The sequence below is a fragment of the Mauremys mutica genome, chromosome 8, assembly GCF_020497125.1.
Source record: "Mauremys mutica isolate MM-2020 ecotype Southern chromosome 8, ASM2049712v1, whole genome shotgun sequence".
NCBI classification, from domain to species: domain Eukaryota; kingdom Metazoa; phylum Chordata; order Testudines; family Geoemydidae; genus Mauremys; species Mauremys mutica.
The window spans coordinates 12220118-12247286 of record NC_059079.1 but is presented as its reverse complement, the minus strand read 5'-3'; the positions used below and the strand labels follow the sequence as shown (position 1 = coordinate 12247286).

Here is a 27169-nt window from a genome sequence, read left to right as displayed (position 1 = left end):
TCTGGATAACACCTTGAAAACTGAAGCCACAGATTCTCTGCATAGATCTCATGGCACTTTTTCATGACAGTAAAGGTTTACCTTGGCCAAAATAAGCTGTCCATCGCTGTGTGCGCATCATCTACCACGCTCTGCTCCGAAGGTGGCTGATTCTGCATGGCATTGGATGTGTCTCTAGTTTGTAGATGCTATATAAATGTAGCAATTTATTATGCTTTTATGTTCTTATGCCTACTATTTGATGGGTTTGCCTCACATTTTAAAAGCCAGTGTCACACAGTCAGGAGAGTTGAGACCTATGAGTCACTCGTTCTCTCTTCCTCCAGGAATGGTTTATAAATTCCAGGTTTCCAAGCTAACCCGGTCACAAAAACAAATGATACCTTAGCACTCTCTTAAGCAGAGGTGTCAAACACTGAGCCCACTTGGTATATTCATGTGGCCTACACGGTATATTTAGATTCTGCAGAATCTCAGCTTTCTTTTTTAAAAGTGGTAAGTTTCTAGCCTTCATGGCTGAAGAAATAATAATAATTAATAATAATCTTCCAAATGTGAGCCATGTGTAACTGCTGAGAATTATCCCTGAGCCTGCAGGCAGCCTGAAGCAATGGCTCTGAAAGCACAACCCCACAACCTTCAGTCTAATTGGGTTGTTTTTAACTTTCAAACTTAATGATGCTGCCTGACATATCAGACTTAACTGTTTCATCCCTGGACCCTGATCATTTATCACAGAGAATCTGGGAGTGGCTGCAAGAAGTGAAGAATACCTTTCCCAGCTCCAGTTGTGACTCTGTGATTGTCAGTAAGGCCTTCTGGCTTGTAAAGAGGTCCCAGGTAGGTCTGGGCCTGGGAGCTGGAGCTCGCACAAATGGCTCAGCATTTACAGACCAAGCACACTCAGAGTGTTAGCGCTTTCTTGCTAGCTAACAATAACACAAACGGCACCTTAGCTTTTATGGTTTCTTTTATTTAGTAAGAAGCAGTACAAAATGTTTTTACAAAATGAAGCACCAAAAAAATCTGCTCTTGGGACCCGATATTCACATGCCCTGTCTATTGTGATGCTGTTAACAAAGCACTGGCTGTAGGTCTCTTCCAGAGGCAGCATGCTGGGCTAGATGAACCATTGCCTTGTGTGGTGAACCTTCTGTTTCACTGTGCTTCACCTTGCACTGGTTGTGCTGTGGCTTGGCCAGAACTGACTATAACTGGGGTGCTCCAGTCACTCCAAAAGCCTTTCCCATCCGAGTTCTTGCAGCGGACCGCCAGGATGTACACGGTGTCTGGCTTCATACCATAAACAGAGTAGCTGGTCTGCTCACCCACATCAGGTTCTTGCTAATACGGAGAAAGAGAAAAACTTATTTAAATTACTTTCACTTCACTTCCCAAGAACAAGAGTAATTCCTTTGCCCCTTTATTCTTCAGTTAGGAGAAATAACTGAGAGGAGGAAAGATGATAATACTTAACACTCAGCATCTCCAAAGCATTTTTACATTTACATTCAGTTATGCACACAACAAGGACAGTGAGGCACAGCAAAGTGACTGTCTCAAGGCCATAGAAGAAATCAGTGTCAGCCCCAGGAGAAGAAAGAAGGAGGTCTTGGGACCCTGGACCAATAAACCACACCCTGGAAAGACACCTGTTTAAATAAATATGTTTCCTTTTTAAACAAATTTTGAATTATTCTCAAAAACCATTGTTTAGACTATTCCATGGTATATGGAATCATAGTCTGTCTTAAAGAGGAGGTACTCATTAAAGAAAACAACTGCAATTTATAGACAGAAAGAAACAAACTTCCATGCAGCCTGAGTTCCAGCTTTGTCTCTTTTGTTTACCAGAGACCTCAACCTATCTGGAAATGTATAGTACACAGAGACATCTAGTGGCTAAATGTTATACTGCAAGTAAAATATCAATATATTTATGGAGCAACCACTTGGAAATCTACACCTACACTAAAACAACAAGTAGTCTGGTGGCACCTTAAAGACTAACAGATTTATTTGGGCATAAGCTTTCACGGGTAAAAAACCACTTCTTCTGAAAACATTTTTATTATAGTGTAGCTGTCATTGGTTGTGCCCGCAGCTAATGCATTTGCAGGAAAAACTGTTGAAGACTACTTAGGACAAAACACAGGTCAGCATGAGTGAGTCTGTGCAATGCTGCATAAGTCAGTGGAGCTCCACCTGCTTACAGGCTCCAAGACTCATGCAGCTTATAGCAGGGCTGCTCCAAACTACACTGGCTTGTAATAAACTCAAGAGGAGCCGTTATGCCAGTGGAGATTGCTGGAGCACAGCATGGTCCGGCCACACCCCCGACACCTCCAAGACATGGCTATGCTGAATCTGTGCCAGCCAAGGACTCGCCTATGCTGGAAGAATCTTTAGCTGCCCAGTTAAGGCAGCTTCCTGGCCCTTGATGCGGCCAGAGGGGCCGAAAGGGGTAGGAGGGGGTAGAAAGGGGTGGGAACAGGACAGAGTCTGGCCATGACGTTTGGCTCCTGAGCTGGGTCGTCTTTTCTTCTAAAAGAATCATAGACATCCGAGAGGGTTCAGCTGGTTAGTCCACCTCCTGGCCAACGGCTATATTGTTTCCTAAAAGGGGCCTTTCTGTTCCATCACTTTCAGTGCTCCTCCAGAGTGTGTGTGTAACCCACACACCTCCTGGGTGTGCTGTTCTGCCCCCTCTAGAGGCACCAAGATCGCTTAGAGATTAATGAGTCTGCTACAGCCTTAGCTAAGAGGCACCTGGCTTTTAGCTCATGCAGTAAAGGCTCATGCATTTAGCTCCAGAGGTCCCAGATTTGATCCCTCCCACCAATGATTGGGGTCTGTCGGTGTTACATATGGTCAATCCTGAACTCGCACTAAGATACTGACCGCAGGGTCAGAGCCATCTCTGATGTAAGCCCAGTGAAGTCCATGGAGCTACAACAGGGATGACACAATTGCTTATTGTTTTGCTTTACTTGTGACAGCTCATCTGCCGCTGTTGAACACCCTATCTTCTGAAAGTTCCTAGCCCACATTCACGTTTCCCAGGCAGTGTGCAGACTTCTGCGGCACAAGGTTCCTTGCAAAGCAGGCATGGTTCCCCAGGGCTTTGGGAAGGAAAGCCCCATGCCTGTTACACTACAGACCAGCCCATGGGAGGCAAGGAAAGCAAAAGTGACTCACCTCCCATTCGCCACTCCCCTGTTCTTGGTACTGAAGCTCAAACACCAGTGGGAAATAGGAGGCTGCCACGCCAGGTGGGTACCCCCATTCTAAGGATAGGTGGGTGCCAAATCCAGTGGCCTTCAGGCCCTCTGGTGGTTCAGTTTTAGCTATTAAAAAAAAGAAGAAGGTGAAAGGAGGGGCTGCTAAACTCACATTGTGGGTACACGGGACATGGGTGGAGGGTTGGCTACGTGCCCATGTGTACGTGTGTGATCAGTGGTTTGTTCACGCTCTAGGGTAAAATTTTTGAAAGCCCCTGAGCGATTTAGATGGCTAGGTCCCATTTCCAAGCGACTTATACACTCAGGAGCCTAAGGCTCATAGGTTTTCAATGAGACTTTGGTGCCTACATCATTTTGAAAATGGGACTAGGCCCCAGATCCTCCAAGGTATTTAGGCACTACAATGAGCGTTAGGTGCCTAAATACCTTGGATGATCTGGGCCTTGGGGCCTAAGTCATTTAGTTGTTTCTGAAGATTTTACCCCTCGTCACAAGAGGAGGAAATCACTAAAACAGATTTATTAGTATCTTCCCCATAGCAAAGAGTAATGAATCTACAGTGGAAGAGGAAACTGCCATCTCAGCAGTCTGGACAGGGAGTGCCGCTCCCATTTGAATTTTGGCTAAAGCCGGCATTGTGAGTCTTGTTATCTAACAGCCAACTAAAGTTTCAGTTGGCTGGCAGCAATCAGCGCATGGCCACTAGCAGTAAAATTGCCCTATGCTCTCCTGTCTTAGCACTTGTGAAGTAGATGTTCCTAAAATATCTGCCAGCATCATTGCTCAACCTAGGAGTCCTGCCAGTGCAAGACTGGCTCTGAGGTTTTATGGGGATCCAAAGGAACTCCCCTCCTCCCAAGCCCAACCACTGAAAAAACCCAAGAGGTGGTGATGAGCACCACAAACCACATTGACTTCAGAGAGCTTTTCCCAGAATCTGGCCCCAGTGCCCTTAGTTACATAACTACACAAGGGTTTATAACTTCACTTCCCCCAAGCAAAACCCCGATTCAGGGATGCACTGAAGCACACGCTTAAGTGCTGCTTTCCTGAATCAGGCCACTTTTCTCCATCAGGCCAAAGTCTTCGAGGAAGTGGGGGAAATCCTGAGAAGTCACACTGGCCAATAGAAAAGAGCTCTCCATGTTACTAAGAGTAAGTCTCACTGTGAAGAAAGTCTCTAATGTAATTCTTCTAGGTACAATAGGGCAGAGAAGTATTACGACTGAGTAAACTGCTGCATGTGCTGCTCCATCTGGGGGTGATTTTCCTGCTCCTCGCAGTCTGTTGTGTGTGTGCTACAGTTGCTGGTTTCTGGAGCTACCGCCTGGAGCATGCCAGGGCAGAGGCTGTTTGCTGAGGGATCAGAGGGGAGAGGTTTGTGTGTCGGGGGAAAGAACCCCTCCCTTGGGGGAGACAAACCGGTCTCAGTGCAGAAGTAACCAGGTCAGTCCCTGGATGGAAATATAAGAACGGCCATACACCCATATAAGAACTGGACTAAGAATGGTCCAGCTAGCCCAGGAGCCCGTCTTCCGACAGTGGCTGGTGCCAGATGCTTCAGTGGGACGGAACAAAACAGGGCAATTTTTGAGGGATCCATCCTGTTGTCCAGTCCCAGCTTGTGGCAAAAAGAAAGACTCCGCTCCTATTGCACACTTGCTGTGTGTGTGTGTGTGTGTGTGTGTGTGTGTGAGAGAGAGAGAGAGGACTCTATTCCTATTGCACACTCACTCTGTGTGAGAGAGAAAAACTCTACTCCTATTGCACACTTGTTCTGTGTGTGTGTGTGAGAGAGAGATATTTGACTCCTATTGCACACTCACTTTGTGTGTGTGTGGCTACTATTGCACACTTTGTGTGTATGTGTGTGTGTGTGAGAGAGATGCTACCCCTATGCACACTTTGTGTGTGTGTGTGTGTGTGTGTGTGTGTGAGAGAGAGAGAGAGAGAGAGGACTCTAGTCCTATTGCACACACACTCTGTGTGAGAGAGAAAAACTCTACTCCTATTGCACACTTGTTCTGTGTGTGTGTGAGAGAGATTTGACACCTATCGCACAATCACTTTGTGTGTGTGACTACTATCACACTGTGTGTGTGTGTGTGAGAGAGAGCGAGACTACTCCTATTGCACACTCACTCTGTGTGTGTGTGTGTCGTGCTCTCTTTCTCTTCCCCACACGCACAAACCTGGCACTGAATCAAGCAACAGCCACCAGCGGAGGAAAAGGCTGAGCTGTTTCACTCTGCAGCTGGGGGGATGGGTAACTCACGCTGCTGTAGGCTGAACAAGAGAAAAAAAGGCAGTTTATAGCGAGGAGAAGCTGGCAGCAAAGAGATGGGAGAGAGGGAAACTGGAGCCAATGTCGGGGCATTTTAACCACCATGGCCTTTGAAAGAGGCCCATTACATTCAGGGGCTGCCACCCACCCCCTGCTTGGGAGTTAACATGCTGGCCAAACAAAATATATGGGAAGAAACAGCTCTAGTCATGGGCCTGTCGATGCAGCACATTTCTCAGTGTCGGGGGACTGGATTAGCACACAGTAGTGCCCCGGCTGGGTCTTGCCTGTGTAGATGGGAACAATCCGTCTTAGAATCATTTAACAGTCCTTAGAAGACATGGTTATTGACCTGGCTTAGACCCATCTACAACGTGGCTGGGGCATGCTGCGTTACATCCCGGTCCCCTGACACTGTTCACAAGGGACCTCTATCAGACCATCACCCTGCTCTAGATGTTCAGAGGCTCTAAGCTCACAGGTGTGACATGCTGACTTTCTAGAGTCTCAGCCAGTTGAAATCTGACTCATCCTGGCCCTTCTCTACAGGACACTCCGGGATTAGTTTACTTACTGCCGTCTCTGTGGTCTGCCTCAAACACAAGGAGGAAGGGCCTGGTTCTCTGACTCTGGTGCTGCTGCTGCATGTGAGGAACTCCCCATCGACTTCAGGGGAAGCGGCTCATATGCAGTGGCTGCAGAACTGAGCCAGTGGCAAACAGCACATTCACGCTGCAAGATCCACGCTGCATCGAAATGGAACAGGGCAGGTTTTATGGCATCCAGCCAGAGTTAGAGAGATTGCAACTCCTGGGCCAATAATCCTCCTTTGTCCCAAAAAGTATCTGCGCGGTGGGAACCATTGTGGGGAAGGGAAAATAAAACAGTAAAGCGTAGCTGCAGCAGGGCAGGACGTGGGAGGCTGTGTTCAATCCAGCAGGCTGTCTGGAGGGATGGTGAGAGAGCAGATACCGGGCGAAGGCCAAGATAAAGCGAGTGGGATGCCTAGAAGTGTAAAAAGCCCTGTTAGGAAGGGGTCTGCCCCTGGGTGGAATCACACGAGATAAGAGATGTGCAGAGGCTTTGCCCCCTGGCTCGATGCCCCCTCTCCTGTTCAGCACCAGAGACTATTGGAGCTACACTGTTGACTGAAGCTCCTTTGTTTATAATTAGAGGAGGGCCTGAGAGTAACCATGGGATCTGACTTTCCCTGGGTTTTTGTTCACATTGTGAACGTTAACAGCAGAGGGTGCTCTAGTGGGGGCTTTGTGTCCACACTGGGCGAGCGGCCACAGTAGGAAAAAAAGGTGGTGTTTTCCCATGTGTTAGCTAGCGCGTATTAAAACCCCACCATAGACAAGGCAGTTGGTAGTTTTCAGGTTAGCATGCTGAGGTTTGACCTGCTAACACGTGTGAAAACTGAAAGCTGCCTTGTCCGCCCCAAGATTTTAACTCATGTTAATTATGATGGCTTAGCTAACGCATGGTAAAAACACCTTTTTGCCAAGTGAAGACAAGGCTTAGGTGGTCAGGAATAGCCAGCCCCTTGCCTACATAACGGTACTTCTCCACAAAGGGTGTTTGAAAGCTTCAGTCATAACTATCCCTTGTGACACCAAGGTGAGGTTGTATTATTCCTACTTGATAGATGGGGAAACTGAGACCCAGGACGTTTGGTTTGTATATGGGCACAGAGGGAGTCAATATCTCGTTTTTTTCTGGCTCCCAGTCCTAGACTAAGACCACTGGAGCACGACACCTTCCTCCAAGGGCTTGCTCCAAGCCTATTAATGTCATTAAGAATCTCTCCATCCACTCCAGTGGGATCAGGGTCAGGACACAAACGTGAATATTTGCTCTAATTTCCTCCCTGCCATAAATACAATTAAACAAAGAGCCAACCACGCAAACACGCCCTGAAACGCATTCACGCACAGCCCACACACCAATGTCTTCAGTGTTAACAATCAGCTTCTCTGACATCTGGTTCCCAGCTTCCACCCAGATTTCATAGGTCAAGTACAGGCACAGGTTGGTGCGGCTGAAATAGCAGGAGTTGGGGCCACTGGTGACATAGTCTTTGCATTCTTCGGCTTCTGTTATTCCCCTAAACCAAGTGAACAAAGAGTGAGGAGACCATCCCATCCAGAGGTCTCTGTGCAGGAAGACATACAATGCCCTCCCAGTCCACCCTCCCCTGCACTTTGGGCATGTTCCCAAAGGCAACTCCTTTTTAAAGCTGCATTTTTTCTGGGTTCGCTCCTTAGGCATGTGGAAATCTCTAGGTAGTGAATTTTTCAACCCATCGCACTGCTGATGGAACATGCATGTGCTTTGTCAACCACTGGGACGTCCATTTGGATGACTGGAAAGGTGCACTTGGTGTGTCCAGCTGCAAACACGCCAGCGCCTTTCGCCCAGGTATGCAGTATGCCGTGCCGCAGGAGAGAATAGTTAGATCAAAGGCCATTGCATTAGTGTGTGTGATTTAGATACACACTTAACAAGAGCTGGTGCTACTTGTTTCTAACCACAGCATTCTAAAGGAATAATCTAGACCAGGTCGGCAACCTTTCAGACGTGGTGTGCCGAGTCTTCATTTATTCATGCTAATTTAAGGTTTCGTGTGCCAGTAATACATTTTAATGTTTTTAGAAGGTCTCTTTCTATAAGTCTATAATATATAACTAAACTATTGTTGTGTGTAAAGTAAATAAGATTTTAAAAATGTTTAAGAAGCTTCATTTAAAATTAAATTAAAATGCAGAGCCCCCCAGACCGGTGGCCAGGACCCGGGCAGTGTGAGTGCCACTGAAAATCAGCTGGTGTGCCGCGTTCGGCACACGTGCCATAGGTTGCCCACCCCTGATCTAGACACCCGCAATAACACCAAGAAGGCCAATGCTGGAGAATTTATCTATATGGGTGGAAAGGTACTTAGACAATTGTTCTGATTCCCACCCCCCATCTGAGGGGACAATACAGTGCAGCTACTGTGCAACTAAAATACTCCAGCCCACACCACTCACAATACATTAGAATAAAGGGAAAGAAGGGGAACTCCGTGCAGTGAATTGTATAATGTCAAAAGAAGAGCGTTACATCCCCTTGCTGGATGCTGTGGAGTCTCCCATAAACATGCAGTAATTCAAGGATCATGTTTCATAGCTGGGATAAAGTTTTCACCCAGTTTTATTTACCTCATCTTATATCTGAGGTGGAATGTTGTATTGGATGCAGCACCATCCTGTGGAGTCCAATGGCATGACATGCACTTTGGATAAAGCACTAAGCACTGCAGGTGGAAGGCGGAAGAGGCTCCTAGAGATTGCAAGGGGAGAACGGAGAGATATATCATCAAACAGATCGATGGCCTTTTTCATTATGCCGCTGGAACTAGGGAGCATCTTGCTGGTAATCTTCAGAATGCTCTATGTAGGGAGGAGTTAACATTCAAAAAAGCCACAATAATCTTACTGCACTTTATCTTGCATATCCCCCGAATACACATCTATACCCATAGGGGGAACACTGCCTTTTTACACAGCCTAAACAGGAGATCTTCTCTGCCTCGCCTTCATCACAGCCAGGCTGGTTTCACCTCCAGCCTCTAGTTAGGAGTGATAATTCTAAGACACTATTTTCAGGGGCTTATAATTTAGCTGTAAAATTTGCTCCAGGCTGGACCTTGGCAGGCACAGTCTCCACATGGGGTTTGTTTTGTTCAAACTCTGGAAGCAAACATCTGTTTACCTATCTTGATGGATAAGAGTACAAAAAAAGTATCACTCTGGCTGTTTTTCAGCTATGCTTAAAACGAACATTTGATGTATTTACTTTTGTGCAGGCCCTGGGTCCATACAATGGAAAAGTAGCATTTGCTAGCTGGGGTAGGAGGAAGCCAATGAAAGCCACAAAGCTATTTTATTTAGCAATGTGGCTTTCGGCACATGCACGCCACGTTTTTCTCCTCCCAGTGACTGTGAACACCTGGATTAAGGCCTTGGGCCTTCAACCACATATTGCTATTTTATAGCTAGTTGTGGAGCTCTGACCGCCTTTGCACATTGCTGAACCTCAGTTAACAGAAACAGCTGCTGATACCCAGCCCCATCTGCCTTGCCCTCCCACGGCCCAGAACTCTTTCTGCCTGCCCTCCTGGGTACCCAAAGCCCCACCCTTCCCCTCCCCAGCAGCATCCTCCAAGCCCAGAAGTGGGGAGACAAAGGGAGGGAGAAGTCTCTATGTGCTGAAGACTGTAGCTTTGACCCTGCAAGTCCTTGCCCATCATGCAGCAGGTTGGTGTGCTCCAGCGCAAATGGAAGCTACGTGTCTGGGCAAGTCAGGCTGACTACTAGGCATACTGCATGGTAGCAAGCTGCAACCCCCTGGTGTGCTTGCTCCTTTACTTATGCACATGCAGGGTAACGCAAGGGCAGGCTGTGGTCAGAGACCTGGGTCAAACTGTCAGTCCCATCATGCTAACAAGCTGCTGAACTGCACATTTCTCTCTCTGGCTTTGCTCCTGCTGTTAGGCAGGATAACATGGCAGCTGCACAGTGCACTGAGTCATTCAGGATCGGACTCCCCCACACTGTCTGCCCTGCTCATCGCTTTTCACCTTCTGTTTATAGACACAACACCCCATATCTGCCCTGTGCCAGGATCAAGCCCTCTGTCACTAGCAAGACTTCGCTGAATGTTACCCGCACTCGGGTTTAGCATCTGACACAATGTTGTAAGCTCTTCGGGGGCAGGGCTGTGTTTGTGCAGCACCTAGCACTATGGGGCTGGGTCTATGATTGGGCTCCCTAGACTTGGCTGCAATACAAATAATAATGGAATGATCACAGCCCTATGATTAAACTGATCTCAACTGCAAGCAGCAGGAAGTATCTCCAACGGGTAATAGCAATGAATTCACCCCTCTTTTGCTTCTCAGTTTACAGTGCATAGATCTTGTATTTTACCTTTCGGTGCCAGGTGCCTGCCAGAGATCCTCATTATTACAGCCCAGATGAGGAAGTAGTAGTTAAGCATCCCTGCCATCTGGGGAAACATAATGGATTGAGCATATGGACAATTAAAAATGCAATGATATATTGAGAGGTCTGTCTCTAGCTTATTTTAAACATCCAGGGCTTCAGCTTCCTGATGCTACCATGCACTGGAAGAAGCAAGCGCCTCTTCCTCCCCTCTGTGATTTTGTACATGATGTGTGAAAAGAAAAACATGCCCCTCAGCCCAAACTCAAGGACCGGCTAGGATCTGGTGGCTCACTCACAGGTAACTGACACGTTGGATGGGGTCAGATGTTCCCCTGACACCTGTCGGGGGCTTAGGTGGAGAACCAGTGTGGGTGGTGATGGCCTCTCTCTGACGGTAATGAAAGGCAGTCTCTTTGTTTGAGCAAATGGCCCTTTAAACTGTGGCCTGCAGGGGGCTGGGAGTTAGGACTGCTAGGGTCTGCTCCCAGCTCTAAGAATGACTTGTGCTATGCCCTTGGGAAGCCCCTTTATTGCTCTGGTCACTCCTCTGCAACAATGGTTGTACTGGTACTGGGGTGGTGGGAGGCACCGTTGCTGATTGCTTTACAGGGCATTGAGATGCCCAGCCAAAAGGCGCTCCCTGCCTGTACACAGGATAATGGAGCATGGGTTATGTTTATTGAGCAGAAAATTGAGGCCTCCTAACAGTGCCAAGGTTCAGCCATGTCACGGTAAAGGGGGGATTGAGTTCACAGGGGATGGAGCTCTCCATAGATTAAATACCGTGCAGGGTTTTCCTCTCTTTAATTGCTAGATATGTTCTCTGTGAGCAATGAGTTCCACAGGTTAATGTGTACAGTGACCCAGCTGCTGCTGCATTGCGCTCATTTCACCAGGCTTCTGACAGGAGTTGGAAATGAGAGCAGATTGGCTGGACGTCTCCCATAGGCCCTCTCAGTGTTAGAGCTGAAGCTGTGCTAGCAACAGCCTTGTCCAGAAAGCCAGCAGGTTGTGGCAGGCTTTCCCGGAGCAGTCTGCCTAGGGGATTTTATCCTGGCATCTGTGCTGCTCAGCCTATGCTTTGGACAAAGCCTCAGGTCTATTGCAGCACATTATTTATGTGGCAAGGACTCTGGAATCATGTGGCATTGGCCTTCCCTCTCCCAGGGCTTCTCCCTCGCTGCCTCCTCCCTGCTCAGTTCCAGTCAGTGCAAGGGTTTAGAATTTAGACTAGTGAAAATTCATCTTAAGATAAATATTGGCCTGGGGAAAAACTGCTTGGCCATTTTAACATTTACAGTTACATAGAACTAGATGTTTATCGGTTCAAGGCATATTCTATGTATGGAAATCATTGGTTTGTATATATTAATTTCTAATTGGCAAGGATTATCCCATAATCTGGTCTAATTGACAGAGCTCATAGGCACTGCCTAGTGGTCTGACAGCATAGGATTTAAAGACAGGAACTCCTCTAGTATAATCCTGGCACTCTCTCTGTGTCCTTAGGCAAGTCTCAGCACTTTTCTGCCTCAGTTTCCCCTCTTATAAAATGAAGCTAATACCTGCTTACGCACCTCATGGGGATGTTGTGTGGGTTAATGTCTGGAAAAGGCCTTGAAGATGAACCAGTGTTTCTGCACCAGTGCGAGAACGGCTTTTAAATATGTGTTTAAACATGCTTTTTTAACAATGGAGCCTTCCCATGCTTGATTTGCCATTGGTGATCTTGCTTGTACCATGGGGGCTCACAGGAGTGGGGCTCATAAATAATCAATGATAGTGTAACTGAAATGGTGAATAATACTAATGGGATGGATGGGCGTCCACGACATGGCACTCATCCTGTACAGTGGGCCAAATTCCAGGCTTAATGACACTCCATGGGCTGGGTTATCAATGGAGGACCCCTGCTCCCCTCATCCACAGCAGATCTCCCATGCATGGCAGAGAGAGATTAGCACTAAGACCAAGGGGCAAATACAGCCTGGTAATAGGAACTGAATTTTTAGTTGTAATTTGTTAAGTCCCTTGACCATATTCAGCATCATTTGATGGAAAAATATGCCCCATGCAAGACCACTGCTGCCATGGTCTTTGTTGCTCCTCTACCTTCATCCTCCCTTCTGTTTCTCCTTCCCTTTCCCACCTTGTCTTTCTCCTCCTCTCTTCCCTCTGCAGTTCTTTCCCTGCAACAACTCCCAATTCCCACCCCTCGGCTCATTCTATCTGCTAAAAGAAACAGCAGTGAAATAGTTAATATTGACATTGAAGTGTCATCACTGAGCTTGGGTGTCAACAAACCAGTAAGCCTAATGAGGGACAGGGGAGTCAACACTTCTGAGATCTACTGTTTAGGCTGCCTGAAGACAGAGGCAGACATTCCTGCATCAGTTACCCTCAATTCTTCCCAACCAGGAATGAAATGGAAAAATTAGATTCTGCAGGCCACAAATACCTCAGGTGGGCTGGGTGTCCTCCCTTCCCTATGCACTGTTGTTCTTCAGTGACCTGAAGAGGAGCTCAGAGTAAGCCCAAATGCTTGTCTCTCGCCAACAGCAGCTGGTCCAATAAAAGAGATTACCACACCCTCCTTGTCTCTCTAATATCCCTGTCCTACCTCCTAAATGGATAGTCACAAGTATGTCCTTAAGCATCATCCAAATGCATAGGGCTTTATGGAAACATGCAGCGCACCGCTGGTTAACGTTTTACCGCCATCGAGTGTGGTTCTGAGCTTGCAAATTGTTCAGCCACAGGATTCCCAGTGAGACACTGAGCATTCTGTGCATGGAGAGCTTGCAGGACCAGCCTCTTGATGGAAAATACTTTTGAAGTCTTTTAAAAAAGAAATTATAGCTACTGTTGACTGCCCCATTGCAACTCACGTGGAATGTCTTAACTCTGTACTTCCTGGCTGACCTGAGTAATTGGCAGAGGGATAAAGCTCTCTTGGGCAACACTTGCCTTGGGGAAATCACTTGTCAATACCTGCCATTTGGTGGCCCCTAGTGCATTCCAAAGCCAAATTATTTAGCTAGGGATAAAAGTCAGCCCTGGCAAGGCTGCTTTAGCTGTAACCAGAAGAGGATGAACTCATCGCTTCTCCCTGCCATTCAGTTCAAGAAGCGTCAGAATGGAAAGCAATAACAGGAAAGAATCTCTTACATACCTCAGCAGAAGGTCTCCAGTCTCCGTTCACTTGTTGCAATGAGTCTATATTCACCCGGCAAGTCAGAGCTGGCTCAGGACTATTGGTGGGCTGGGTTTAATTGCGGGGGGGGGGGGGGAAGGAACAAACATCTTCTCCAGACTATTTTTGGTACCTGATTTATACCAAATTTCCTCTTTAAAAAGGGAACAAAGTTGTTTCAGAGGAAATCAGCTTGCCCAGAGCCATTCTCATGAAGAGTGGCACCTGTGAGGTTCTCTTGGGTCTTTTCATCTACAGGACTTTCCCTTGTTAGAACAAAGACTTGCGGAGAGTCCCTGGCTTTAGGAAGTGCCTAGCTGGCACTCTGGCTACTCCACTTCCACACAACTGCTATAAAACAAAACCAGAAGTAGAAGATGTCCAGCAATTTACAGGAATTGCACTGTAAGTCTAGTGCATTAACCCCCGGTGTCACAGATGCCACTTGCTAAGGATCTCCTAACAGGGAGTGTTATTAGCCAAGTAATTTTACTTGGCAGGAAAAGGGATGATTATGCCTGGCTTTCCCTTCAGGGGTGTCAAATTGATTGCATGGAGTGGCTTGAATTCCACCTCTAGTCATGGCCCATAAACGGAAGCATAAAATTGGGACTCCATACCCACCTCCATCCGCAGCAGAACATCTACTGATGTCAGTAGGAGGTATGATCAAGGAGGGAATCAGGTCTTTATAAAGTAACTGTTTAGATATTTTTAAAGTATTCCATTGCCACATTCACTATCACTCAGTGGGAAAGCATACTCTTGGGTGGGCTCACTGCTATTTCTGCCCTTGGTTTTTTTTCTTCCTTCCCCAACCTCCTTTCTGTCTCTCTCTATTCTTCTCTCTGCATTTCCTTCCACTCCCCATTCCAACCCCCCCGACCCCTGGTATTTTCTCCCATCCTCAAGGTTATCAGTAACACAATTGTTAATGTTGACATGAGACAGTCATCATTTTAGTCGACACTCCAATGGGATTAATAGGGAGCAGAGAAGTTCATGTGTCTGAGAAACGTTCTTTCAGACTGACTGCAGAATCAGGCAGGCAATGTGACATCACTTTACCCTTGGTTTGCATTTGGAAGGTTTCCTTCATAAGCGTGAGGAATTTTTTTATTTTAGTTTAAATGAAAGCTGAGATTCTGCCCAGTCTGAAAGTGTTATGGAAACCACATGAACACATCAGGTGGGTTGAGTCTGACCCACCAGCTGCATGTTTGATGCACGTGTTGCACTTGAACTTAAAAGTCTGGTTCTACTCTGAAAAGCGACGCTATCAAAGGCCATTAATGGGGCTCCACATATATTGTCCAATGTGCTCAGTTTACAGATAAAAATAAGTTTTTTCTAACTGCAGCCCTGGAAAGTCACTCTAGCCAAGCTGGGTTATTTTCCCCTCTCCACCTATCACCACGGTGCAGAAAGGTGCTATAAGCCAAGTTAGAGATCCACCCGGGGGTATATCAACTCATTGAGATAAGTGCCTAGTTTTACAACAGGCTACATAAAAAGCACTAGCAAAGTCAGTACAAACTAGAATTTGTTTATACTGCTCTGTATACTATACACTGACCTGTAAGTACAATATTTATATTCAAATTGTTTTATAATTATAATGGTAAAAAGGAGAAGGTCAGCAATGTTTCAGTAATAGCGTGCTGTCACACTTTTGTATTTTTATGTCTGATCTTGTAAGTTTTTAAAGGAGGTGAAACTTGGGGGTACACAAGACAAGTCAGATTCTTAAAAGGGGTACAGTAGTCTGGAAAGATTGAGAGCCACTGGTTTTCAAGAAGAAAACAGCTCACTTTCCCTTAAGTGGGTAACTAAGTAAAAACAGAAGTGGAGCTGATTCTGAGTATACACAGGGTGCAAGTCTTCTGGCAGCGAAGGGGCCAGTTGTACACAGGCAGTTCTCTGGGTAGAACAGCACTTTGTATTGCCTAAAATAATCTTTCAAGAAAAAAACACACAGCGTAGGCACCCCAGAGACAGTGCTGCCTCGAGTCTCACTTTCACTGCCTCAGCAAAGAAGAGTTTGGGGCCTCCCTGCACTTTCTATTAGATCTTTGCTCACCTTGCAAAACCGCCACACAGTTCAACACAACTTGGCCAGGTTGGGCCAAGGCCTGGAGCCCAAGTAGAGTATCAACACAGTTGTGTGGGAAAATGCTCTCTCCATGGTTGGAAGTTCCTCACATTTGTGATTTCAAGTTGCATGCATACATTGAACAGAGAGAGTGAGTAAAATTGACCTGAATCAAAAATGGAGCTGGAAACCAGGGCACGACTTTTCTGGAATAAAAACCTAAGGACTAATGTAGAGCATGTTGATCCTGAATTGCCTTCATGCCAGTCCAGCATATTGTTGACATGCTATTGTGTCAACTGGGTCCAGTTACTTGTGAGAAGTGGATTAGGCATTGGGGGTAGCAACAAGCAGACCAAGTGTTAGGTCTTCACTCAGCTGTTACTCCCCTAACCATCAGTCATACGCCCACCCCTAATGCTCTAGAACAAACGGTTACTCATTGCACTGCAGACAACCATCTTCCAACATCTGACTCAGTCATGTTTCCAGCCCACCCATCCCTAATTTTAAATGAATGTCTGTATTACACTATTCTAAATTAGGGAGTCATTGCTTTGAAATTAATAAAAAGAATTGAGTAGTGTAAGGTGTCCGGAGAATGCAGTGCTGGGCAAAGGCAGTGACTCCACGAACTTCGGAGTGGAGTGCTGCTTCAGCTTCCAATATCCGTGGAGAAAAAAGGGGGCTGGCAGATACAACTGGGTGGATAATCATTTCTCTCTCATTATCTTGGAGGAGATCTGAACGTGGACTGTTGTGAACACCTAACATACAGTAGCTCCACATGCACCAACCATCTTGACCTAGTGGCACTTTGTGAGACAGACACCACAAGTACTGACCAGCAGTGATTAGGGGAAGTACTTCCTGAAGCAACTTGACATTATGACGACATGTTAGACTCCTTGCCCCATCACATTTCCAGGGCCCACAATACACAAGTTTCACTTATCCCAGTACTTGGCCATCTCTACTCTTATAGTTTCATCTCACTGATTATGTTCTGTGACCAGCCTGCACACAGTCAGAACACACAGCACAGCAGAGAGAGCCTGTGTCTGCCACAGCCTCAGGAACAGCATGCGTATCAAGAACAACGTGACTCATGGCACTAAGGCAATCGGAGAAAAGACAAAGCTGCCACTAATTAATACTGGGAAACACGTGCTGGTTAAAAATAATTTGTTTATTGCTTAAAAAGTTGTTCACATAAATCGCTCTAATGTATTAATATTTATTCCATCGTGGGGGTAAGAGCCTTTATGAAAGGTCAATTTATGCTCCCATTGAATTATACTTAGAGATTTCATTATAAGCTTTCCTCACATTGGTACACACAAAAAACAAGCACCACACTTAAATACATCAGGAATGAGGTGTTGATGTTTAAGGTGAGATGCTCAATAGAATACACAGCAAAGAGGTGTCATGTAGCAAATACAGGTGCCGCCTCATTTACCTGAAGGCCTAGGGAGACATCCACAATGCTGGGATAAATGAGGTTTTGGGATGCAGTGGGATAAAGCTGGCCAGCCAACACAGACTGTGGCCTGAGTTCCCAACTCTGGAATACAGTGAAGAGAAGCCCCTCACTTTGCTAAGCATTAGCTCTGGAGTACCTGGGTATTACTGCAGGGAACATGACTGAACTTGAGTTAACTAGAGCTGTCAGTCATCACCTTCACTTCTGATTGTAAACTCCCACCCCTTCTGACTGGCACTGAACATCATTGGCTCCTTTCAGATAGTTCCACTATGCTCCTGGCAGAGACAGGGAGTCACACTGAGGGCTGGTCTACACTACCGCTTAAGTTGATGTAACTTATGTCACTCAGGGATGTGAAAAAGACACACATGCCCAAGCAACGCAAGTTACAGCAATCTAAGCACTGTCCACACCAGTACTACATCACCCGGAGACGCTCTCTTGCCAATATAGCTTCTGCCTCTCACGGAGGTGGAGTAATTACGCCGATGGGAGAGGGCTCTCCCAGATGTGCTACAGTAGCAAAGCTACATCGGTGCAGCTGCACTGATGTAGCGTTGTAGTGTAGACTTGCTCTCAGATGTGACATAAATGGTGGTGCAAGTGATGTGTGGTTCTGCCACTGCAAGTTGATACAACTTACATGCTGAACAGCTGATGTAACTTACATGCTGTGGGACCACAAGAGTGGGTTTGTAGCAGGAAAAGTAATCAAGTAAGTAAGTAATTAAGAAGGCATATAGCAAAGTAGGGGAGGCCTATGTGCTTTTCCTGCTACAACCCCACCCATTCTGTTCCCTCAAATGTCCACTGACTCACAGATTAATTTACACCACCGCTTACATCTCTACTGAATTTGCCCCAGATACCTTCCTGATATATCCTGTCCTTACAATGGCAGAGTGATTAACATGACCAGTGCTCCTGCACTCTTAAAACACAAGGGCTTCTCAATCCCAATATGCGGCATAGACACGTGAATCCCATGTTCAGCACCAGGCACTCTGAGTCACTTCTTATGGTTTTGTACAAGCGCACTGACTGGGAGTGCACCAGTTTTGACTTGTGCACGGGTTTCAGGTTTGTGCTTTAATGTGAAGACTAGGGCTCGCACTGTCCTGCGATATGGTGCATTAATGAGACGGGAAGAGAGATGAAAAGCTTCTCGCTCAATATTTTCAGCCAGTGGGTGATCAATCTGAAAACAGCAAAGTGTAAAATTAGATCCTTACGTTTAATAAGGAGACCAACTGATTGAAATTGGAGTTCGGTGGTTTTCAGAGTTTCTTCATTAATCAGCTCAAATTCAAGGAAATCTACTTCCCATCACATGTGAAACAGGAAGAGCAATTTAATTCCACCCGAGCAATTAAGGAACAAGGCAACTTGGTCAGTCACAGGGCACTCATTCGCATCTCCAGCTGGGAGGCAATGCTTTGCCCTCACAACAGGACACTAATCTGCAACCAGCTTTGGGTATCAAGTTCAACTGCAATTACAAACTACACTGCACTGTCTCCATAAATCTCACATTTGATCTTTCTAATACAAGGCACCTTGGATACTATTTTCAGCTCGATACTAAAAGCAATTCTAAGACACTCCAAATACTTGGGAGCTTTGCCTGGTGCTATAAAGGGAAATGCAGGCTGTGTGTGGAAGGAGGTGTAATTAAGAATGCAGAAAGGGATTTGCTAAATGTTAATTATGAAGCTATGTGCCAAGATCTGTAATTTGGCACAGCTTAGAAATGTAAGAAATAAACAATAAAGGAAGAAATGAAACCTCAACTGCTCACCACACTTTTAATTTCACTTTTGCCTTTAGTGATGGGGAATCTCCCACACTTTCGCAGATGGGAGACTCCAAAATATTAGTGTGTTATTATTAGAGTATTAGTCAACCCCCAAGTCCTTGCCCCGTCTGCTACCCATCTCCCAGTTGCATATCCCCTTCTGACCCACTTAGTCCTTGTACCCTGCCCCCACCTGCAGATTCCCCTCTCCATTGTCCTTGTACTTCCAATTCTTGGACTCCCTCCTTTTCCTGTGACTGCCTATACATCCGACTGGCCCACACTGAAGCAAACTACACCTCTTTGATGGTAGCAGCATTCTGGGGAGATTCATGCCTATGGGGGAGCAGGCAATGTTTTCCTTAATATCCTTTCATGTGTCACGTTTGGAGAGGGAAGTTTTAATCTCTGCCCTCCCACTGGTGTCTCTACCCAGCACTGCCTATTTTTGAAGCAGCATGAATTGCCTTGGCAGAGGGTAGACTGCAGGCACCTTGTGCCACTGCAAACCCCGTCTGTTCATACCACCAGGCCTCTGTGCTAGAAACTGACACGGATCCAAAGGGCAGGATTTGAACAAGTCACCTAATGTATTATGGAGCCTTTCTTTTTTTATCAGCCCCTTGAATCATCCAGTCGTCTTGAGGCATCTCCACTTTAACCTATATACCCCTATTTGAAGGGGACAGGTGAGAACTCCCTTCAGAACATACCATTCACTTCTTAACTGGCCAGAGTGTTCATTTTTCCTAAGGCCAGATAAAAGTAAAGAACACATTACCTTTAACTTGGCTTTGTAACTCCTGATTGACTTGACTTTCTATTTAAAAGATAATTAATGAATAAATGAAAGGATAATTATTATGGAGTTTAATACACCAGGCAAACTAATCGTTAAGCCTTACAGCACATCTTGTTCATTCACTTAAAGATACCACAGGGATCTAGTATTTACCACCACTTTATATACTATTGACCCCATCTGTACATTTTTGCAATAAGTTTTAATTTACAAATACTTAATTACTGAATTACAATTTCCCTGAAACACAAAACAACCAAGAGGTCTTTGTGTAGGTTTTATAGCTAATAAATAGTAGGATGTATAGATTTCTATATTAACGTCCTCTTTCCCCTATACGATCTAAGCATAACAGACACACAGGTGTCCTGTTTGCGGACTGTGTAAATGAGAGCAGCGTCAGTGTCATTTTCACCTTTGTTTTCAATAGCCAGAGTAATGTGGGCAAAGGAAAACTAACTCCTTTTGGAAAAAACCCAATAACAGATCTCTCGATACAGCAGCTACCTATATACTCTCCTTTTAAGCTAAAAACAATAAAAGTATCAAGAATATTACCTCTAGTTCCAGAGCATTGCAAAGTAGCTTCCGTGCGTTCTTCCTGAGAGTCTCTGTTTTGGGATCGCTCCTGACTTCTATTGATGGTTTGTTTGAATAATCTTTGATGAAAGTTCGCCACTCAGTGTAAACATCTTTTGCGAGATTGGCCACATCATGGTCTGAATGTTTGCGCATCTTATTCACTGTGTGACCTGCCAAATAGAAACAGCAACAGAGTTCGTTCAACTTTGGTGGGTAGGTAAGTGTAATCCAGACCTGTCAGTACACATTAGTGACAAAACAGCCACAAAGCATTGTAAGTCAGGGTATGTCTTTACTACCTGCGATCCAGCGGGAATCGATTTATTGTGTCTAGTCTAGGTGTGATAAATCGACCCCCGAGCGTTCTCCCGTCGACTCCTGTACTCCAGCGCCGCGAGAGGCAGCAGTCGACTCGCTGCGGTGAAGACACCACACTAAGTCGATCCGAGTACGTCGACTTCAGCTACGTTATTCATATAGCTGAAGTTGCGTAACTTAGATTGATCTCCCCCCCTCCCCGCCGCCAGTGTAGACCAGGGCTCAGACAGCTTCAGCAGAAAACTAAGCACCTGACACAAATGCTAATATGAAAACACTGGGGCCAAAGCTTGCAGAGTCCTTATTCACTGATTTAATGGTGGTTTTGCCTGAGTAACTTCCTAGGTGCTCGGTTATCCAGCTGTAAAATGGGAGTAGCGTTTCCCTAGATCACAGAAGTGTGTAGTGAGGTGCTCAGACAATACAGGGCTACACGAGTACTTAGACAGATGGGAAATCTAGTGTAAAGTCTTCAGGATTGGCTCACACAGAATAAAAATGTTTGCTAAAAAATTCTTTGGGGAAGCGGATGTTAGATGATATTTGCAATATTTTTACATACGAGTGAGGAAGTAATGATTTCCTACTGTTTTCCAGTCACCATCAGTGACGTTTCTCACGCCCACGGAAAATGCACAGAGAGCTACTGCACCATCAAGGAAATGTGCCCTTTGAAAGGGGATGTACTACCTAACACAGTGGTTTTCAACCTTTTTTCATTTGTGGATCCCTAAAAAAATTCAATTCCAATAAAAAATTTCACAGGTTGAAAACCACTGATGTAACACAAAGCAGAAGGCACCTTCTGCTTGGTATTAATTTCAAAGTGATAACACTACTGGCCAAAAGGTGTCACTGTTACTCCTTGGGTTTCATACAGCACAACTGCTTCATCTGTCACTGGTGCAGACCTGCAGTGGTTCTCAAACTTTTGTACTGGTGACCCCTTTCACATAGCATACCTCTGAGTGCTTATAAATTAAAAACACATTTTTATATATTTAACACCATTATAAATCCTGGCGGAAAAGCAGGGTTTGGAGTGGAGGCTGACAGCTCGTGACCCCCCACGTAATAATCTCACGACCCCATGAGGGGTCCCAACCCCCAGTTTGAGAACCCCTGTGATACAGGAAGGCTGAATGTGCTAAAAATGGCAAATTAAATTACAAAATTCAGACCAGAAGGGGCAGATCATTCCTCCTGTTCCGTACACAGAGAGGGCCCTCTGCATGAGGATCCTGCTGCTTTTGCACAGAAGGGAGGTGGGGGGGGGGGCGATCAGCCCTGGCACTGCTACTCTCCCCCTCCAGTACAACTTGGGGTGATCTCTGCAAGATCAGAATCTGCACAAAAAGAGAGCCGGGAACTGGTGGTCTCACATCATACCCTGTCCCCCAGTCCTGTGAAAATTAATCAAGTTGTGGCAGTGTTATAAGCATATAGCCCCCTCCACATTGGGGATTCCTTGGGGAAGAAAGGAGCACCGAGGTAGCTGTAACTAAGGAGCAGGGCCTCTATGCCGATGGCTCAGGCCTCCAGCAGATCCTGAAGACTTCTCTGGGTTTGCAAAATGGGTCCCGCATCTCATTCCACAAGAGAGTAACCACCCATGACCAATCAAGGAGGAACTTTGTGGAGATTTCCTCCCCCTCGGTCCTTCTCCCACATATTTTACCATGGAAGGGAGTGACCCAGCCCTTGATTATAAGCAGGCAACATCCAAATAATTGTGAATAATTCAAGGAAAACTCTTTCTTCGCTGTACTAAGAATTTTGCAGACTATGTAGCTACCTACCACCAGGATTTTATTCAATAATAAGGTAAAGTGCTTAGGACCATTACTGAAAAATACTGTCAACAATTCCCTTGTGTATGGAAAAATCCAACAAGCGAAGGACACAAATTGACCTCATTTTCACACTCTAAGTTAGATACAAAGTGCACCTATTTTTGTTGAAAGTAACACATCCTTAGAAGGTATTTTCTTCTTTAATTCCTCCAAAGCTTCGATCAAATTCTCTTTAGACTGGCCAGGAAGCTCCAGGACAGATTTCCATCTTTTTATGTCTTCTACAACCACCACTCTCTGGGAAAGAGAAAAGTCTTTAGGACAGTGGAATATTCTTATTGCGAATAAAGATGTTGGCCTTCATCTCAGCTAATGGGGCTGTTATCGACACATGAATTATTGATCATGACATGAACCAGAGCACAGAATATGTGATGGTCCAAAATGATAGGTAACTGCTTGAGAGCAGCTCCCTGTTGTAAATCAGGACAGAAATATCCAGAAGGCAAAGTGAGATTCTTAATCTTATTCTGCCAAACACAGGGCACTTAGCTGCAAATGTCTCCTAGAAAAAGACAATTATGCAAGTGCTCAGACTTTGGAAAGCCCACTGTATAAATGGCTTAATAAAGAGCGGATGAGAGGGAGTGGCTGGGGGAAGCAGCTAATTATAATATTGTTAGTAGCAACTTAGTACCAGGCAGCGCCTGAATCTGCCCTTCTGCTTTCGACTTTGCAAATCTTAAAGCAGGTAGTGTCAGCAGAGAGAAAGAAGGAGCTAGGGAGCACCACAGAGGAACTGAAAGAAGCCAGTCATTAATGTATTTGGCATTTCCATAGTGCCTTTCACCCCAAGCATCTTGCTGTGACACTCCCAAACAACGGATTACAAGAAGCCTGAGTCTTGTTACGCGTAAGATGTAGTGCAAGCCCTTTTACAATTATTCAGCAACAGTTATGTAGCTGGTATGCTGTTTGTATCCTCCTCTGTCTTATATTTAGATTGTAGCTCTTTGGCAACATTTTCTGTTCTGTTTGTAAGCACCTAGCACAATAAGGCCTTGATCCAGGACTGGGGACACAAGTGCTATCATAATTAATAATAATAATCTCTTGGCTGCAAAATAACCTGCAGGGGGAAAACAATGAAAAAACTGCCACTCAAGAAAGCAGTGTAAGAAGGGATGAAAAGCATGCACCTCTTCCCACAGATTGTCCTTTTCAATTACACCTCTATCCCGATATAACGCGACCCGATATAACACAAATTCGAATATAACGTGGTAAAGCAGTGCTCTGGGGGGGAGGGGGAGGGCTGCACACTCTGGTGGATCAAAGCAAGTTCGATATAACGCGGTTTCACCTATAACGCGGCATGATTTTTTGGCTCCCGAGGACAGCGTTATATCGGGGTAGAGGTGTATCTACATCATGCCCAGATGCTACAGTGATGGGCACGTTAGAAATGCTCAGATACAGACTGACTAATGGATATGCAGGAATCACTTCACTCACTGTTGAAATGCAAGTTATGCCTAATTTTTTTTTTAAACTTCTGCAATTAGGATCCGAATAGGAGAACACTCACCACCCAATTCCCACTTCCAGCAAGATCAAAAAGGGAAGGAAAAGTGCTATGGTAATATAAATAATAAATTATTATTAATGGCCACATGCTAAATGTGTCTCGCAATGCATTCTTGCTGCCTATTTGAATAGTTTATGCACATTTTATGTTCGTTAAATACAACATTTATAAATACAATCATGCACCTGATTAATGGCACTTTTGGATGATGACTCCAGCATTAGTGTTGCTACGTAGAGCATTATGACTTCCCATAGGTTTAGAATGACCTCAAATAGTAACTGTACTCAGTACCTATGTATTCTACAACTAATTATGAGTCCAAGTTTCAGCGATACTTTCTTAGCATCTGCAAAATTATGAGCATAGAAATGCATATGCACATGGATAGATACACAGTTACACTGTATGAGCTGCAAAATCTATATGTACAGATTTACAGGACACCTGAGACTGGCTGAAAGTTTGACGCTATGTTTGTGGTTTTTTGTTTTGTTTTTGTGATTCATCATAAAATATTCTAAACAAATTCTAAATCTACTGAACTTTCTTTAGAAAGCTTATATCGTGCAGAATCTTGTACTCATGTCACCAAATATCTGACCATTGTTTATAGAATGCCTTTCAGTCTGATGGAGCGAGCCTATCCATTGTACTGTTTACTGACAGAGCACACACTACTAAACGGCAGCCATATGTGGGGAAGAATGCAGCAGCTATTCTGTGTCAACTTTACATGACTGTTTTCAGGTGAGGAAATAAATCACTTCTAAAATTGAGGCCACAGGTAAACCTGGACATGGGCTGACTGTAAATACACAAGGTAGAATTTTGGCCAGAACAACATGAGTAACACCACACCTTGCTAACATTTGCCATAAAAATCTTCAATGATCACATATTTATTTGACAAATAGTATTTCCAGCAATCCAGTGCCCCCTCGTGGTGTGGTGGAGCACTGGCTCAGTAGGGAGAGGAGTGTCACCTAAATGATCAATACCACTTTTCGCAGCAACCTGGGCTTCCTTTGGAGGATTCTCATTAGCTATTGACCATGCCTTAGCCTAGGAGATCGGATAAAATAAAGCCTGAAGTTGTATGCCAGCAGACATCTACAGAACAACTGCTACTGAGCATCAGCCCTTTTAGGGTCCTAAAGCACAGGTCCAGCAAATTGGCTTCTGTGCAGCGTTCACATCCAACTGAAGTTAATTGTGGGCCATATTTCTTCACGCACACGCACTCACTTCTAATTACAGAATTCCTAATGCTCAAGTGAAAGGGCTAAACTAAATTGTGCCCAATTTTACAGGATACTGAACGGGACTGTTGAACACTGGGTTCTGAAATACCGATTAGGCTGAAATCTTCACCCTAGAGAAAGGGGTGGGAAGTGATCCCATTTCAGTGTTAATGGCCCGAAAGGAAATTCAGGGGCCTGTTTCTTGGGGGCCCCACATCTAAGCATCAGATATGAATGACTTGGACTCACTAGAACTGTAAGTTCATATCTCAGCAGGGTGACTCTAACACATTATCCTTTCAAGCTCCAAATCTGATATTGCCTCAGTTTGTGGGGTACATGCATTAGATGAGCTTAACAACCAACGTCCTATCTGCTTTAGATACACATTAGATGTTCCATAGCAGTTTTTGTAATAGGCGTTTGCTCCAGTGTCTTTGGAGTACATTTTCTTTCTCCTTGCTGTTGTGCTGAGTGTTTGTTGTCTTCCTGGCTGCTGTCCATCTCGAATGCAGCAGCATTTCAGTGGTGCTGTATGTACTCTCTCAAGTGCTCTGTGATCCTTTGGGACAGAAGTTACTATATAAACTACATCAATATAGTATTTTCAGTATAGGCCTGATCTCTTATCCATCCATTCCCTTTGCCCTCCCCGCTCTTACCTTCAGAGATTCTATAGTGGCTTGCTTGTAAACCTTTTCTCCTGGATCTCTTTTCCTAGGGCTTTCTTGAGCTTTGGGTTTTCGTATCACAAATCTATCCATGATGGACACTTAAAGGTCTCCAAGTTATTGGTTACGTGCAGCAGCTGTTTCAGTGAGAAAACAATTGTCCATTTTCTTTTATGAAACTGTATTGGTAATACTGCTTTAACTTAAAGGCAGATTGTTGACAGAAATACCAGAAAAAATAACCTAGAAGCCTGAGCTGAAGGTAAGTAGGGGAAAAGGTGGGGAAAGGGGGCTTTTGATGGCAATGTTACACTGAGCCCCAAATACAATGAAGCTGCAGGGCACAAATGAGGATTGGGGGCAGTGGGGGGCTTGGGCTGCTACCGTTTATCTCTGGGGCTGGCTAGGAGCGGGGATTTGTGGCTGGAGATTTGGGATGACACTACAGGGTACGCAAAGGGGGTGCAGCACCGTGCTACAACATGCTCCGTGGGGACTGGCGTGGGGTGCCCAGCTCATGCCCCAGAGGGAGGGATAGAGTCGGGGGGCCCGGCCCGCAGGGGGAGGAAGGAGGGATGGAGGCGGGGGGGCCGGCCCGCAGGGGGGGGAGGGATGGAGGCGGGGGGCCCGGCCCGCAGGGGCGGGGGGATGGAGGCGGGGGGCCCGGCCCGCAGGGGGAGGAAGGAGGGACGGAGGCGGGGGGCCCGGCCCGCGGGGGAGGAAGGAGGGACGGAGGCGGGGGCGCGGGGAGGGATGGCGCGGGGTGTCTGGAGGGGGGCGATGGGCCCGGGGTTCTGCTGCCCGGAGCCGGGGACTTGGTGGTTGCCCGGCGGGGCTCGGGGCGCACGGGCCGGGCAGCAGCGACCCCCGGGGGCTGCAGGCGGCCAGTTACACGCTCCCCGGAAGTGACTCGCCTCGTAGTTCCCGGCGAAGGCAGCTCCCCGTCTCCGCCCCAGCTCAGCTCCGACAGGGAAACTGCTTCTCCCGCCAGGCCCCGCGGCGAGGGAATTCTCGCGATATCCCTCGAGCCCCGTCCTGCGCCTGAGGGCCGGACGTGGGGGCCCGACGCTATAAACAACTCCCCCGGG

General features: G+C 45.9%; 2 protein-coding genes across 3 annotated transcripts; both read right to left on the bottom strand.

Moving 5' to 3' along the window:
- Positions 1-973: 973 nt before the first annotated feature.
- Positions 974-13765, bottom strand: LOC123375415 (cytokine receptor-like factor 1). Its single transcript, XM_045026284.1, has 6 exons — positions 13687-13765; positions 10497-10575; positions 8727-8847; positions 7473-7633; positions 3199-3347; positions 974-1344 (listed from the first exon to the last, which is right to left on the bottom strand). Exons 2-6 carry the CDS (start codon positions 10573-10575, stop codon positions 1159-1161), a joined length of 696 nt encoding a protein of 231 aa, XP_044882219.1. The 5' UTR covers positions 13687-13765; the 3' UTR covers positions 974-1158.
- A 3205-nt stretch (positions 13766-16970) lies between these two features.
- On the bottom strand, positions 16971-27141 carry TCEANC2 (transcription elongation factor A N-terminal and central domain containing 2). 2 transcript variants are annotated; one of them, XM_045026285.1, is made up of 6 exons: positions 26996-27141; positions 26073-26218; positions 22734-22875; positions 20444-20637; positions 19865-19903; positions 16971-18486 (listed from the first exon to the last, which is right to left on the bottom strand). In XM_045026285.1, the coding sequence occupies exons 2-6, from the start codon at positions 26172-26174 to the stop codon at positions 18298-18300; spliced, it is 666 nt and encodes a 221-aa protein (XP_044882220.1). In that variant the 5' UTR covers positions 26175-26218; positions 26996-27141; the 3' UTR covers positions 16971-18297. The 2 variants fall into 2 exon arrangements, with proteins under 2 accessions (XP_044882220.1, XP_044882221.1); XM_045026286.1 differs by lacking the exon at positions 19865-19903 and having other exon boundaries at positions 26996-27140.
- Positions 27142-27169: the final 28 nt, after the last annotated feature.

Coding starts and splice junctions, on each gene's coding strand:
- LOC123375415 (XM_045026284.1), bottom strand. CDS start 10,575: ATGGCAGGGATGCTTAACTACTACTTCCTCATCTGGGCTGTAATAATG. Junction 8,848..10,496: donor CAGGCACCTGGCACCGAAAG/GTAAAATACAAG, acceptor TGCAATCTCTAG/GAGCCTCTTCCGCCTTCCAC. Junction 3,348..7,472: donor TGTTAACACTGAAGACATTG/GTGTGTGGGCTG, acceptor TTTTTTTAATAG/CTAAAACTGAACCACCAGAG.
- TCEANC2 (XM_045026285.1), bottom strand. CDS start 26,174: ATGGATAGATTTGTGATACGAAAACCCAAAGCTCAAGAAAGCCCTAGG. Junction 22,876..26,072: donor CCACTATAGAATCTCTGAAG/GTAAGAGCGGGG, acceptor TCTCTTTCCCAG/AGAGTGGTGGTTGTAGAAGA. Junction 20,638..22,733: donor GTTACTTTCAACAAAAATAG/GTGCACTTTGTA, acceptor TCTATTTGGCAG/GTCACACAGTGAATAAGATG.